General features: G+C 39.6%; 1 protein-coding gene across 1 annotated transcript in view; it reads left to right on the top strand.

Moving 5' to 3' along the window:
- Positions 1–884: 884 nt before the first annotated feature.
- LOC111165807 (uncharacterized) overlaps positions 885–16,124 on the top strand; it is a 98,747-nt gene continuing 83,507 nt past the window's right edge. Inside the window, exon 1 of the mRNA XM_030763528.2 lies at positions 885–969. Within this exon, the coding sequence (XP_030619388.2) occupies positions 885–969 (85 nt within the window). The remainder of the gene's footprint in view (positions 970–16,124) is intronic.

The raw sequence follows: 16,124 nt of genomic DNA, 5'->3' as shown, positions 1-16,124 counted from the left end.
GTCTAAAATTAATTGATACATATGTGTGGGTTTATTCACAGAAAATGGGAGCAATAAGTGCCCCAGCAAATCTCCTGCATTCCAGATATACTGTTTATATATTCTGTTCCACTGATCTATAGTTAATCTTCTCACTAATTTCAAATATTTCAATTTACTGTAAGGTAAGACTTAAAATCAAAGAGTAGAGTAAGCCCTACTTGTGAGAGATTGATAACCTGTCTCAGAATTGTTTCATCTGTCATAGGTCCATGGCATTTTAATATATATTTTATTATCAGCTTTTTAAATTTGTATAAGAAACAAATGGAATATACGTTGGGAGTGTATTAAATCTATAGATCAATTTGGGGGAACTTGCATTTTCACGATATTGAGTCTTCCAATCCATGAGCATTGTATATATCATCTCATTTATTTATCTAGGTCATCTTTAATTCCTCTATGCCATATTTTATAGCTTCCAGTGTAAGGGGTGGGTGCTTCAACTTCTTTTGTTATATTTATTCCTGTGTATCTGTATCAGTTACAGTTCAATCAGAGAAGCAGAGACATTATATACATATATACATTTGTAACAGGAATTTGATCTAATGCAATTGTGGGAATCTCTAAAACTGTTGTCTTTGTGTTTAATGCTGAAACCTGAAGACACAGAGCAGGCAATCCTGAATGCAAGATAGTTGCAAAGTGAGGAACAGCAAAGACAAGCTGCAACCCATGAGTCTGAACTGGAACTTATGAGTACAAGCTGCTTGGAACCCACAAGGACATACTGGGTCCCTGTCAGTTCTCACTGCCTTCGCCTTGATGAACTGCATGTCCTGCAGTAGAAGTGATACCCTCAGTCATGGAGATAAACACACACCTGCAGAAGCTGAAGGATGACTCATGGGAAAGTGGAGCATTTGCAGGCCCAGGCGTTGCCCCAGACCAGCGAGCTGAGCCGGCAGATAAACACCAGCATGAGTGAGCTACAGAAGGTGTCTGCTCCAGCTTCTCAGGCAAATACACAAAATGGCTCCTTCTTTACTTCTGCGTTCCAAATCTCAGTTAAAAATATCTCTTGTAGGGCTTCCCTGGTGGCGCAGCGGTTGTGAGTCCCTCTGCCGATGCAGGGGACACGGGTTCGTGCCCCGGTCCGGGAAGATCCCACATGCGGCGGAGCGGCTGGACCCGTGAGCCATGGCCGCTGAGCCTGTGCGTCCGGAGCCTCCCCAACGGGAGAGGCCACAACAGTGAGAGGCCCACGTACTGCAAAAAAACCAAACCAAAACAAAAAACATTCGTATTAAAGTAAGGAAAAACGCTCAACTATTACAGTGCTCAGTTCTCTAAGTGGCACGCGGTCATAGGTGGTAATCACAACTAAGTTCTTCTACCACCCATTCAAAATTCCCTTTGCCTTCAGGAAGTGCACAGTTGATGGTGGCTGGGCTCTCGTAGGTGACCCAAACCTTCATTCCTGAATGGTCTGGTCATTAGCAATCCTGCCTGAATTGGGTTTTTGTAGTTTCCATTGACTTTACTCTCAGGACAGAAAAGTACTAAGACGTGCCCCCAGGGGACTGTGTGCATTCCAGTCACACTGCTTCTCACCCCACTGCAGAGTAGAACCCAATTTTTCCTTATGGTCATGATTAATCATCCCAGCCAATAGAGTAACTACCTTCTTTGCCTGGTGGTTCAGTGGCTACAGCATCCCAAAGTGGCCAGGTGATAATCTCTACTTCCATTTTCATGGAATTACTGTTGTTTTCCCTGATGGAAGCATTCCTCTCACTGGAATTTAGATCTCCAGATAAAGAGTGTAAATTTGAAGGAACAGGAAGTGCATATTTTTCTCATGGCTCACCAAGAGTCAGACATTTCCAATCCCTGGTTCCCAGATGCCTGAATCCAGGGTATGAGAGAAGTAACTGACGAGGAGTATTACCGTATCCTGGAGGAAATTTCCCCAGCTCCCCAAAGTGCTGCTGTAGAAATGATGCTATACGTGAGTCTCCAAGGTCAGTTTATCAGTTGTTTCAGGATGCTGGGGGACATGGTAAAACCGGGGCCCAGAGGTGCACTGCATTTGCTATGAAGTGAGTTTCTTATCAGAAGCAATGATATCTGAAATACCATGATGGTGGAAAAGGCATTCTGTCTAAGTCCACGGACGGTGGTTTTGACAGAGGCTTTGCGGGCAGAGAAGGAAAATCCACACCCAGAGTAACTGACTATTGAAGTGAGAACAAAGCACTGCCCCTTCCATGATGGAAGTCATCCAAGTAATCAACCTGCCACCAGGTAACTGGCTGACCACTGTGGGGAATGTGCCATAGCTGGTGCTCAGGGTTAGTCTCCACTGCAGGCTGGGCACTCACAGTGGCTATAGTCACACCGGTCTTGGTGTGTAGAAGTCCATGTTGCTGAGCCCAGGCAGAACTTCCATCCCTGCCACTAGGGCCATTTTGTTCATGAGCCCACTGGGTGATGACACGGGGGCCTGGGGAATGAGGCTGACTGGTATCTACAGAATGGGTCATCCTTTCCACCTGTTTATTAAACTCCTCCTCTGCTGAGATCACCCTTTAGTAAACATTCACATGGAGCACAAATATAGTCACATTTATTTTCCAATCCTCAGGCCTATCCGTTCTCCCCTTCCCCTTGTGGCTGACACTTAAACTATCCGGAGAGCAAGAACCTCCTTAAATCTTGTGCTCTAGGCACCTCACTTGTCTCACCGTCATGCTGACCCAGGCTCATATCTCCAAGTCCACGTTACTGAAAGGCCAAGCACATTCTATTTTAGAACTTCTAGTGTCTAATTTTTTAGAAATTGAGGAAAATGGAAAAGATGCCAGAAGACTGAAGAGGAAGAATTATGACCAATCCTGCCCAGAAATTCTGGAAGCTATCGACTCATGCATCTCTTTACATAACGTCTAGAGCATGTCAGGCTGGGCAGTTTGGACTTTATGCTGAAAATAACAGGGAGTTATCGAAGAGATTTAAGCTTATGGAAAATGACAGATGTCATTAGAGTTGTGGTATTCATAGAAGTCTCTCTGATCGCAGTGTGGACCAGATTGCAAACGAGGAGGACATGTGTTTTTTCCTGAATAAGCTTAAAAGAAATGGTGGTCATTATACCTCAAAAAAGTTGATAAGAAAAGAAGTAGTGGTCAGTTCTCATGCTAGCCTAGTCTAGGGGTGAGGGTAGGGGTATATTATTGGAGTAGGAGAAACAGAGAAGTTGTAAAGATGAGATAATACTTACAGAGTCTTAGAAAAATGTGTAGATAACAAAGAGATGAGAAAAAGGGGAAATCAAATTCTAGGTAAAAAGTGAGCTGACGATAGGGATCTAGTTTAAGAATTATCAGGATATGTACAGAGCTGTTAATATGGCCCCGGACAAGATAACGTCGGGGAACATCAGTTCCTAGGGAAGAAGTCACTTTCTTCATCAAACTCTGAGAAATTCTAGTGCACGCAATGACACGCATGTATCTATCTGAGTACTAACTCTCCTATTTCCTGTTGTGGTCCTCAGACAATTAATTCATTTAATCTCTCTCACGCCCAGGTTTGTCTTATGCATAATACTCTGAAGGTTGTTTGGAGAACTGTGAAAGATTTAACTCCATGCCCTTGTGCATTAATTGCTCACAAGTGGTAGTTATTATTATCACAGTTATTAATAATGGCAACTTGAAGAAATGTATAGTTATGTAAATTTGTGAATCCCTCCCCAAAACTGATCCATTAGTTAATGGATGTTATCTTGAAATAGGATTTTGAATTGATTCTCTCTTTGGGTTATTCTTGATTTGGTCCTATTCAAATTATTAGCAATAGCTTCAAGTTGATACAAGTTTATTAAATTTACAAATGACATCAAGCTGGGAGAAAAAGTAGGTTTGATAGCAAACTAGAATTCAAGAAGGAAGCAAAAATGGTGTCATGGTAGATCATTAGATGCAATTAGCAGAGATTTTTTTTGTTTGGTTTGGTTTGGTTTTTTGTGCTACGCAGGCCTCTCACTGTTGTGGCCTCTCCCGTTGCGGAGCACAGGCTCCGGACACGCAGGCTCAGCGGCCATGGCTCACGGGTCCAGCCGCTCCACGGCATGTGGGATCCTCCCGGACCGGGGCACATACCCGCATCCCCTGCATCGGCAGGCAGACTCTCAACCACTGCACCACCAGGGAAGCCCAGAGACTTTTTTCAAAAAGAATAAACCTGCATAAATTTTCTTTTTATTCTTCAAACATGAAAACATACTGAGTTAATTCTTATATTACGGCCTTTGTGCTAGCTTTTTCTTGCCAGAAATGTTCCACTCACTTGGCTGGCTCCACAGTGTCATTCAGATCGCAGCTCAAAGGATCACCTCTTTGGAGTGGCTTCCTTGACCCCGTCTTAGACAGAACATCCTCTTCCTACCGGCAAGTTATCTTATCATTTTGTAGCATTGCTGTCATTTCATTTATCCAAGTCTGACAGGTTTTCATTTTGTGAAGCTCAGTTGGAATATGGCAGGTTCTTCCCTTTGTCTAATGCTTATTTCTCTGACAAGATTCTTCTTCAAGGCATTTACAAATCCAAGATCCTACACATCCAGGACTCTTCACATCTAGGCTCTGCCTAGACTCAGAGTGGGCGCTGCTGGTCCCATAGTCAACTGCCTTCCGTCATCTCTTTAGGGAGCTGCAGTCTCCAAGCTAGAAAAAGAGCTACTGGTAAGAGTGGGGAGAACAAATAGGGAGGCCATTGTCTTCTCTCTGAATAGGGCCAACTCTTGTTGTCTGTTTGGGTTGGCAGGAAGCGAGGGAAGGAATTGCTGGATTCCAACATTTATTCTTGCTCGGAGCTTTGCTCCATTTTATCTGACCACATAGCTTCAGGCTAGTGATAGAAATTCTTAAAACTCCACTGATTTTTTAAAAAATACCTTATAGAAATTCTTAAAACTCCACTGATTTTTTTTAAAAAATACCTTCTGGAAAATTGTCCCAGAAAATTGTCTGATTTTTGCAATAGGTTGACTGACATTTTGGTCTTTTCATTCTATTATCAGCATCTCTATTGCTATTTTAGAGAAGGGTTAACAGGGACTTGGGGACTACTATCTAAATAACATTTTAACCACTTCAACCCCCCATTCATACCCCTTGGACAACTTTTACATGTTCTGTTGACTGCGTAAGAAGAGGTTATTTGTGGTTCTTTTAAACAGATGAGAATGACTTCATACTTATACCTATTGAGCTCCACCTTGTAGATTTGGTTTATTGTCCCAACCCGTTGCAATCTTTTAAAAATCTCTTTCTGTCAGTTTGTTCCCTTAATTAAATGCAACTTTGTGTTTCTTGAGATATAATAGGTTATGTTCATCGTTAGAAATTTATCAGTATTATTTTAACTCCTTTGTACGTTTTTAGTACAATTTTAACTGAAACATAACTGACATGCAGATATTATTTACACATATTTAGTTAAAATGTAACAATACAGATTTACATATCTATATATTTAATGAGTATAACTTAGTATACAAATCTTGAATGTAAACTTGCTGAATTATCACAAAGTGAATCCCCGCGTAGTCACAGCCCATTAAATAAACATCGAATTAATATCAACTCTTTTTTTTTTTTTTTTTTTTTGCTGTACGCGGGCCTCTCACTATTGTGGCCTCTCCCATTGCGGAGCACGGGCTCCAGACGCACAGGCTCAGCGGCCATGGCTCACGGGCCCAGACACTCCACGGACTGGGGCACGAACCCGTGTCCCCTGCATCGGCAGGCGGACTCTCAACCACAGCGACACAAGGGAAGCCCTACTGTCAACTCTTAAGCCCCTCTTGTGCTGCTTCCAAATTACTAACACCACCCTGTTGCCCAGAAGTAACCTTTATCCTGACTTCTAAAACTATTAATTAGTTTTGCCTAATATGAAAAGATACTCAACATTGTTAATTATTAAAGAAATGCAAAACTACAGTGAGATACCACCTCGCGTCGGCCAGAATGACCATCATCAAAAAGTCTACAGACAATAAGTGCTGGAGAGAGTGTGGAGAAAAGGGAACCCTCTTGCACTGTTGGTGGGAATGTAAATTGATACAGCCACTATGGAGAATAGTATGGAGGCTCCTTATGAAACTAAAAATAGAATTACCATATGATCCAGCAATCCTACTCCTGGGCATATATCTTGAAAAGATGAAAACTGTAATTTGAAAAGATACATGCACCCCTATGCCCATAGCAACACTAATTACAGTAGCCAAGACATGGAAGGAACCTAAATGTCCATCAACAGATGAATGGATAAAGAAGATGTGGTACATATATACAGTGGAATACTACTCAGCCATAAAAAGGAATGAAATAATGCCATCTGCAGCAGCATGGATGGACCTAGAGATTATCATACTAAGTGAGGTAAGTCAGAAAGAGAAAGACAGATACCATATGATATCACTTATATGTGGAATCTAAAAAAATAATACAAATGAACTTATTTACAAAACAGAAATAGACTCATAGACATAGAAAACACACTTATGATTACCAAAGGGGAAAGGGGGAAGGGATAAATTGATAATTTGGTATTAACAGATACACGCTACTATATATAAAATAGGTAGACAACAAGGGCCTACTGTATAGCACAGGCAACTATATTCAATATCTTGTAATAACCTATAATGGAAAGAATCTAAAAAAGGAGATATATATATATTGTATACATATATAATCACTTTGCTGTACACCTGAATCATTACAAATCCACTATACTTCAATTTTTTAAAAAATAAAGAAATAATAAATTAGTTTTGCCTATTATTAAACATTTTATAAATGGAATCATATGGTACTGATTCTCTTGTATCTGGCTCCTTTTATTTCATGATGTGTTTGTGAGTTTCTCCCTTGTGGTTGCATAGATCAGTAGCAAAATTATTTTCGTGCTGTGTAGTATACCATCGTATGAGTATACCACAATCAACTTATCCATTTTGTTGACGGACATTGGCTTTTCCAGCGCTTGGCTCTTGTAAATACTACTACTATGAACATTTTTGTGCATGTCTTTTGGTTCATGTGTGTACATATTTGTTGGGGGCACATATCTAAAAGCAGAATTGCTGGGTCTTAGTGTGTGAGTATGATCAGCTTTGGTGGACACTAACACAGTGCTTGCACAAACTTACACACCTCTCAGCTATGTATCAGAGTTGCAGTTTTTCCACAACTGGTCAGTTTTTTTGTTTTTTAAGTTTACCCATTCTGATAGTTGTGTAATGATAATTTATTGTGGTTTTAATTTTCATTCCCCTGATCGTTAATGAGGCCGAACACACTTTTCTTATACGTTTTCTGGCCATATGGACATCCTTGTTTGTGAATCCTGTTCAAATGTTTTGCCCATTTTTCTTTGTTGTCCGTGAGTTCTTTACATATTTTGCATATGAGCCTTGTGTCAGTCATGTGTGTTACAAATGTCTTCTCTTACTTCATGCTTTACCTTTGGATGAACTGAACTTCATAATTTTAATGTAGTTCATTTCAATAATCTTTTATACTTTAATTACTATACCTTTATAACAAATCTTGGTATTTAGCAGTAAAATTCCTCCAACTTTGTTCTTTTTCAAGGTAGTCTTGAATAAAATTGTTGAAATGTTATTTAATTATTCTCTTGTGCATTTTTTAATCCAATAGGTTATAAGTTACTAAAAGGCAGATCATCATTTTTCCTAGGAAAATGATTTACAAATTGTGAACGTTTCACATCTGTGTGATAAAAATCTCTATCCCTCTGTTCTTTTCTGTAAACTAGATTAAAATCCTTGCTGACCCCAAAATGGGATCAACAGTGTTTCTGTTGTACTTTGGCTTATCCTCAATCATATCAAGCAACTGGGAGAGTTTTAATTCACTCAGAAGACACATAACCCCGTTTTGACATTAGAGAATCGTATGTTCCTCTGCTTTCAATAGATGGTCTTAATTACCCTGAACTAATTGTTTTCTTAGTCTCCTAGGGATACAAGACTCAAAAGAATTGTGAAGTATACTTTGTTTCTTAAATCTACAAAGTTCTTCCTGACCTCAAAATGGAATATTTTCCATTACTAATTGATGTCACTTTTTCATGCCTAGTCCTTTACAGAAATACGGAATTGCTCAATCCGCTGTCCTCCCCACTACTCGAACTCTCAAAAATTTTAAGGGTCATCTCTCTCCTCAGTCCACCTATGACCTATTTCTAATTCCCTGAAAAAATGATCTTTGCTATCTTTAAAATGTGATAATAAAAACTAGACAAAACAGAAAGTGAGGGAAAGGCTATTTCTCAGACTTCGAAATTAACATTTTTTTCCAAATATACATTTCCACTATCATACTGACTTTTGTAAAACAAAAAGTCTCAAAATTGTCTCATATGCAACTTATGATTAGCTGAATGAGGCTAATGAAACCGTGGTTTCCAGACGGGGTCTCATCACTGGAGTGTTTAAGCAGAAGCTCTGTGACCACCGCCCACAATAAAGTAGGTAGCTGGGGCTTGAGACTGGACTATACATCCCATAAGAGCTAAGGCTAAGATTATTTGACCCCTGAAACTGTTCCTATTAGTACTTCCTTAGCCTGCATTATATTGTATTTTCTTTTATTTATTTATTTATTTATTTATTTTATTTTTGGCTGCATTGGGTCTTCTTTGCTGTGCACGGGCTTCTCATCGCGGTTCCTTCTCTTGTTGCGGAGTACGGGCTCTAGGCACGCGGGCTCAGTAGTCGTGGCTTGCGGGCTGTAGAGCACAGGCTCAGTAGTTGTGGTGCATGGGCTTAATTGCTCTGCCCTGGTCCGGATCTTCCCGCACCAGGGCTTGACCCTGTGTCCCCTGCACTGGCAGACGGATTCTTAACCACTGTGCCACCAGGGAAGCCCTATATTGTATTTTCTATTGTCAGTATTTATCATTAAGGGTTACCATTTTTTAAAATTCTGTATCTATATCTAATTCAATACATTATACAATCCATCTTCAAGTTCGATCATTGAACGTTCATTACACATTCCTCCGTCTTCGTTACGGCCACCACGTAGCAAGCTGCCTCCATCTGCTTCCCTAGACCCCTGAGAAACTTCCAGACTGGTCTCTCAGTTTCCATTCTTAACACCATCCACCTCCCCTCACCTGTCCCCCCGCAACCCCAGGGAATGTGTGACACCTCAGCTAGATTAGTCTTGCAGGAACACAGGCAAGTTATACAGCTCCCAAAGGTTCTCACCACATGCAAAATAAAATGTACATTCCTTATCATGACCTTGCCTCTTCCCCAGCCTCACCTCCAATTCCTCCTTGCTCAATAAAAATCCAGCTATACTAGGCTTTCTTTTTCTCAAACACAGCTAGCTCCTTCCTACCGCAGGGCATTTGCAATAGTTATTCCTTCTGCCTGGAATGCACTTTCTCCTTATTTTTGCATGGCTTGTTCCTTCTATTTCCTTAGCTCTCAGCTCAGATGCCATCTCCCCAGTGAGACCTTCCTGACTACCTGGTCTAACAATTCCACAGCTCCATAGCCACTCCCTTTTTATCCTATTGAAAACAAACACACTCACCATCATCTGAACTTATCTTATTCATTTATTATTATTTGATGATTTTTGCTCTTCCACCATGAGAAAACAGTACAAGCGCCTTGTCTACTTGCCTCCTGTTGTATTACCAGAGACAGAAACTTAGCAATATATGTTGGTTGAATAAACAAGTGAATTAATGAATAAATGAATGAGTGAACTCTTTTTATGATGTACCCATCCTTTCTGCATTTTCCTTTACTATCTTCCTCCTAATTGACTTGCTATTGTAAAAACAACATAATGTAATTTATGTTTATAGTTTGTAGAGTATATAACCGCTAAGGTCTCATCTTGCTTGGTGAATTCTATAAGTCTACGTACATACAATCAGACAACCATTATCTTCAGCTTATAAGTATTCTAGACTCTTTAATCTTTGGTTGGTCAGGTTGTAAATGATTGGAAGGCTTTGCCTGTCATCTGGAGAAGCAACAAAGATACTTCATACTATTGCTGCGGTCCAAGTAACCTTATACATACCTGGAATTTCTCTTATGTAAAATACTAGTCTTAGCTTCTCTTTTAAGAGTTTTGAAGCTTTTCTTATCACTGCAGAGAAAAAGTCCAAATAAATTAAAAGGAACAGAAGCTGGGAATATGCAGGCATATTTGTGGCTGGAGTTATTCCACTACTTGTACATTATGTGGTTTACCTCAATGTGTGGAAAAATACAGTAAGTGCTTCATTGTATGGGGTGTAGTTACAGTATCGTGTAACTTAGATGGTTTATTCTTTCTTGGAAATATTTTATGATAAACACACAATATGCTGAAGTTTTTTCTGAATAATTAACGTCTACTTACTTAAAGAAACCTAATTGTTATCTATAAAGGCTCTTTTTAAAAAGTATGTTTCTGCCTGCTCTACCTTTACCTTTACTAAAAACCTTCACTGAAAACATTCCAACCCCACAAATGTGGGAGAAAAAATGTCTTTGGGTTTACTGAAGTCATTTATGCATGGGAATATGTGGAATTAGTAAGACCTGTCCATCAAGAAAGAAATAAAGGAAGAATTCTGAGTTATAACTATACCAGACTTGCTTACAACAGGAAATTTACAACTTTTCTATTCCAGTTAACAACATTTCTCTACTATTGTTTGGGGAGGGTGTGTAAATTAATGTGTATAGTGTTTACAGAGTTTTATGTTCCATGTTTTGCATTCTTCAATATGAACTATTTAAAAGTAAAATCATCAAAATACTTGGCTTAGTTCCTGACACTCTCAGTAGTGTTATCAATTTCACTAACAAGAAAAAGAAACACTTTTTTCTGTATTTAGTCTTGAAAATTAAGAGGGTCTTCAAGATCTACTGCTTTATTTTTCATTGCAATCTTGAGAATTATGGGGACTTAATGTTATTTTGCTATATCTGTAATATTCTGATTTAGACATTCTAATCTGAATATAAAATTAAGGTGATTTCAAAAGCATAAACTAAAACTCTTTCTTATTCCAAATGCTCAGTTTTTTTAATGTACAATTTCAAAACATCTGTTTTATATTAAAATTTGTTGAACAGTAAATCATATAATTATGATTCATATTACTGTATACTTCAACTAATCCTGTCTTTATTTGTACATTAGAAAGTCTTATTTTACCAATTAGTCATGCCTGTCTATAGAGGTCAAAAATACTCAACAACAGGGCTTCCCTGGTGGCGCAGTGGTTGAGAGTCCACCTGCCGATGCAGGGGACGCGGGTTCGTGCCCCGGTCCGGGAAGATCCCACATGCCGCGGGGGCGGCTGGGCCCGTGAGCCGTGGCCGCTGAGCCTCTGCGTCCGGAGCCCGAGCTCCGCAACGGGAGAGGCCACAACGGTGAGAGGCCCGCGTACCGTAAAAAAAAAAAAAAAAAAAAATACTCAACAACAATATTCTATATTAAAGTTAGAGATAAAGGAACAGTGACCCTCTTGTGACTATCTAGAATCTTTGGAAACACTGTGTAGAAGCAATAAATGGCTGGCATGCTACTGGTCATTCACTGGTGATTCTTACTCTCTCTACTTCCAAACTATCTTCCTTTAATAAATCTTTAATAAATCTATCTACCATAGACTCTTCAGAGTAGTTATCAATTTTTTTCTAATTTGTGCCTTATTTAATTTATAATTGCAATTTCTCTATAAGAAAAACACGACCTTCCTCTTTTTAACCCTCTCATTATATAAAGTACTATTAAAACTTCGCTTCCTTAAAGAAACTTTTATAATCTTCCTCCATCTGATTTCTCTATAAAGCATCTGTTTGCACTTATTTGAAACTGATCCTGCATTATATTTATTAGACCTTTTTCGTCTGCTCAGTTTTTTTCATGGGTGTATTATGTTACTTAAAGAAACTGAAAATTACTTATGGATAGAAATCCCATCTTATAATTTGCTATGACTCCTCGCAGCCCTCCTACATCATATGCACAATGGATGTTCTACAATTTAGTGAGTGATCGTTGTAAAACCTCTTGTTATGACAGGACACAATTACTGATGAGGTTCATCTCCATAAATTATGTAATCGCTTTATTCTGGTGGGACAGGGCAGAACATCTAAGCTGTATATACCAAACTATTCCTCATGCAATGGTTTATTAAAATGCCCTTTAAAATACAATAACCTCCAACATTTAAGTAGCTTTGCCCTTGTTTAAACGATTCTCTCCTTAAGAACAGCAAAAACTTTCTTAGTGAAATTATTAGTACGTGTACATATATAGAGATAGGCAGATAGATGCTAGTGTACACATAGAACATTGGAAGCTTATGAATAATACAGTTATTGCCGAATGTCACTGTAAGTCACAAAACACTTTGCAAAATGATTTATAGTACAGCATTTATAGTTACAGCATCGGGTCTGTTGTGTCAGAGCGGAAATCAGAGTCTGTGGGGGGGAAAGACAGAACAATTTACAAAATAACATTTTCTAGCACCAGAGTTGGTGTGTACAGTTCCTTCGTAGGGCACTGTCTGGAGTGTGGCCTGTGGAGTTGGGCAGTGGAAGCTGTGTGGTTTTGTGTGGCAGCCCTGCAGAAACCAGAGGGTATAAGGATGGATGCTGTAAAGTCTGGACTAAACGTGTTGGCTAAACCTAGTGTGGTGATCACTTCACAATATATACATGTACCATATCATTATGCTGTACACCTTAAATTTATACAATATGTCAGTTATACCTCAATAAAATTGAGGGGGAAGGACAGAAAATATTAGCACAGCCATATGCTTCTAGAGGGAGAAAGCCGAATCAGGTGACAGGCAGGCATGCCCAGAGGATACCCCTGGCTCCAGGTTGCCAACATTCTGAAAAGCCCGTTCTCCTGCAGACCCTCCATCACCCCCATAACCCTGCCCGGGTGATTCTCGTATCTTGTTTGGTACGAGAACTCGTATCACAATTCTATTTTCTCAAATATAATATTTACTTCTAGAGAAAAATAACACCTTATTCATAGGAGATTAACAAGAATATTTTGCAATTCATATTCTTAAATGTGTGATTTTATGCATCTTTTCAGATCCAAGGAAGAGTTAGATCTTCCTGGAATGCCCTATTCTCATTCTCTCCTGGATTCTGGTGGGTGTCGCCAGCTGGGAAAGGTGCCCTGCTGGCTCTCGGTAGCTGCACTCAGACTTGGCCCTTCTCCAGGATGACAACACTTCCTGTGCTCAGGACTGTGCAAGAAATGCTACAGTGTCCAGACTTTGTACCAGTTCCTGGGGACTGGAAGTTGTTGACTATAAAGTGACATCATAATTATGTCACTATTGGAGCATCTATTTACCTCAGTGAGCGTCTGGTGAAATTCTGTCAGTTGCCTCTGCTTTTGCTAAGTAGTGTGAGAAATTGCACCAGTGGGGTCAGCCCCATCCCCTGTTTGCATGTAGTTCACAGTCTGGAGAGTTTAAGGAAGAGACGCACGAATACCGTCTGTTGAGTTGGACGACTTATTAGTGTGTAGTGAGATCTGAGTTCCACTCTGCAGTCGAATCCAATGTAACTCAGAAAGACCTTCTAAGAACAGCATGAGTAAGATGTTCACTAGGAGTTTGCGAACCCAGCCAACGCAAAATTCATAAGGAATTCTTCTTCTTTATGATTATGAGAAAATTGTGCTGGTATATAAATTACCTACCACTTTGCATAAAACTCTCAGCTAACAAATAATAGGAAGTACAGGCTGTCAGAGGAAGACAAGTGCAAATTGATAAAATGCCATAATTACATATGGACATTTTTGTAGTCGATGCTGATGTGTGTGTTTCCATACTTCTATCAGAAGCATCAAAATGGCAACCTACGCTGATTTGTTTTCCCAAAAGATTTCAAAACAGACTCTGATTTAGTTCTCCAGCTGAGTTTGGACAGAGCTTTTCCGATTGGGTGGAATGGTGAGCTGGGGAGTAGAGACACCCCCTCCATCAGCCCGTTTTGTTTTCTCCCAACCGCCCTTCCTCCATTCCTCTACCTCATCCCTCTCCTGTGACAAACTGGCTGGCAATTCGCAAATGTTGATATTCCAAAAGGATATCTACTTAGAAGTATTGGCTGCTGGTGGCGAAACTAGCAGAAAATTAAGGGTATGTGGAATTTGTGAGTAAATAAAACAAGTTGGAATCATTGAGTGGCTGCTCAAAAGATCGATTTTTACCAATTTTGAGAAAGGAAGAATAGTCATAGAAGAGGTAACAAAGAATCCATCTGACTGGTTGTGTGATTACACAATGAACAGGGAAGCTATTGTACTAAGGGCAGGTAAGATGTGAATGATTAGATGCACAAGTGAAAACACTGACAATGAGAGATTCGGTGACAGATAAGTGGGGGAAGAATGAGTGGGTGGATTAGCTAAAATGCACATCCCTCCCCAAAGCATTCTGACATTTTGTTAAAATTTTCCGATAATTTGCAGGTGATTTCTACAAATGTCAGTTATAGCATTGCTCATCCTTACGATTAATACCAGGTGACTGAACAATAGAATGCCTACATGAAATTCTGAATGTATCTTTATCAAACGTTGAGAAACCAGAACATCCTTTTTTTTTTTTTTTCAGAACATCCATTTTAAAAAGAGTTCAGGAAAAAGATACACATTGAACCCTAAGACTCAGAAGTCTGTGTACCTACTTACACGTGTTTTAAAGAGAAGAAACTGGTGATTAAGCATTGTTACCATCTGTGGTTCAGAGACCTCATATTCCCTTACTTGTCCTTTTCTCCTTGTTCTCTCCTGCTTATTATCTATTTTGCTCGTTAGCTGCTCTACGATATAATGGTAGAAAGAGGAGAAAAATCCAAATTAGTTCATTTTTCTGGCTACTAATGAACTGGTTTAATATTTGATTAGGAAGAGGTTGGAATGAAATTAGAGATTCCAGCTATTTGTGTCACCTCTGATTTTTGATTCCAGGGAAGATGAGAATTGGTGAGCTCTGCGCAAAATAGATGGACGATAGTTCTATGAAGTAGACGAACATTCTAAGTTCACCTTGTCACACATAGTTTAACTATCCTTAGTACATTATTTCACCCTGTCTATGAGAATACAGAGGACACATAATAAACCTAATACTCCATGTACTATGCAAGCAAATTCTGACAATTTAATCCTTTTGAAATAGTTGAAAATCTTGAAGTAAGTGAAAGTTCCGAGCCAAATGAAAATAAGAGTTCATGCATTTATTTCATAGAAGCAGACACAGCATCTCAGTGCTGAAGCCTAGATCAGTTTTAGAGCTGGAAAGGGGACCTGAACAGCTTCAGAACTTCTGCATCACTAACTTGTTATGTGCAATATTTAGCAATCAAGAGTTCCCCAGGAAATTTCTATATGTGTTCAGTGTCAATAACAGAACAGGAAATTCAATTCAGTTCAGTTAAACAGAGAGCATCTGCATGCCCTGTACCGTCTCAGCTCTTGGGGGCAATCCTTGTTATTCCCGGTAACTGATCAGTTCATCAGCTCCAAATCCCAGGGCCCAATGACACCACCTTCTCCTTTATCTGCTCTCTTTATGGGAGGGTTTCCTGCTCCTGCTAAAATCTAGGTTGGCTCACCTTCTCTTGTTTGTCTTTTCAGCTTCTCCAGCATTTTTGTAAGTGGTTCCCTGTATTCACTTCCCTGTTTCCTGCCTGGATCCTGACTCATGCTCGAGGGATAATAATAACGTCAGTATTGACAAGTATAGGTAAAGAGCAGTAGGGACCTGAGAGACAGCCATGTGGAGTCAAGTGCAGTGTTTGTTTGTCTGTTTGTTTTAAATTTCCAATCCATTGGCGGTCTGTTATTTACGTATATACTACAGAATACGACAAATCATGTCCCAGCAGTGTCAGATTGCTAGAAAAGTGTCTAAACACAGGCTTCCACCTTCTAAACCCATCTTGTCCTAGAGCAGTATCAACAATTCACAGACCACTGCTGTGGTCCAGAGACAGCACTCTGAGTAGCACCAGTCCA

The sequence above is a fragment of the Delphinapterus leucas genome, chromosome 17 (genome assembly GCF_059928025.1).
Source record: "Delphinapterus leucas isolate spDelLeu-1000000601 "Yukka" chromosome 17, BTC_Dleu_Yukka2, whole genome shotgun sequence".
NCBI lineage: Eukaryota > Metazoa > Chordata > Mammalia > Artiodactyla > Monodontidae > Delphinapterus > Delphinapterus leucas.
The sequence above is the reverse complement of the archived record's forward strand: the minus strand, read 5'-3'. Positions and strand labels throughout refer to the sequence as shown.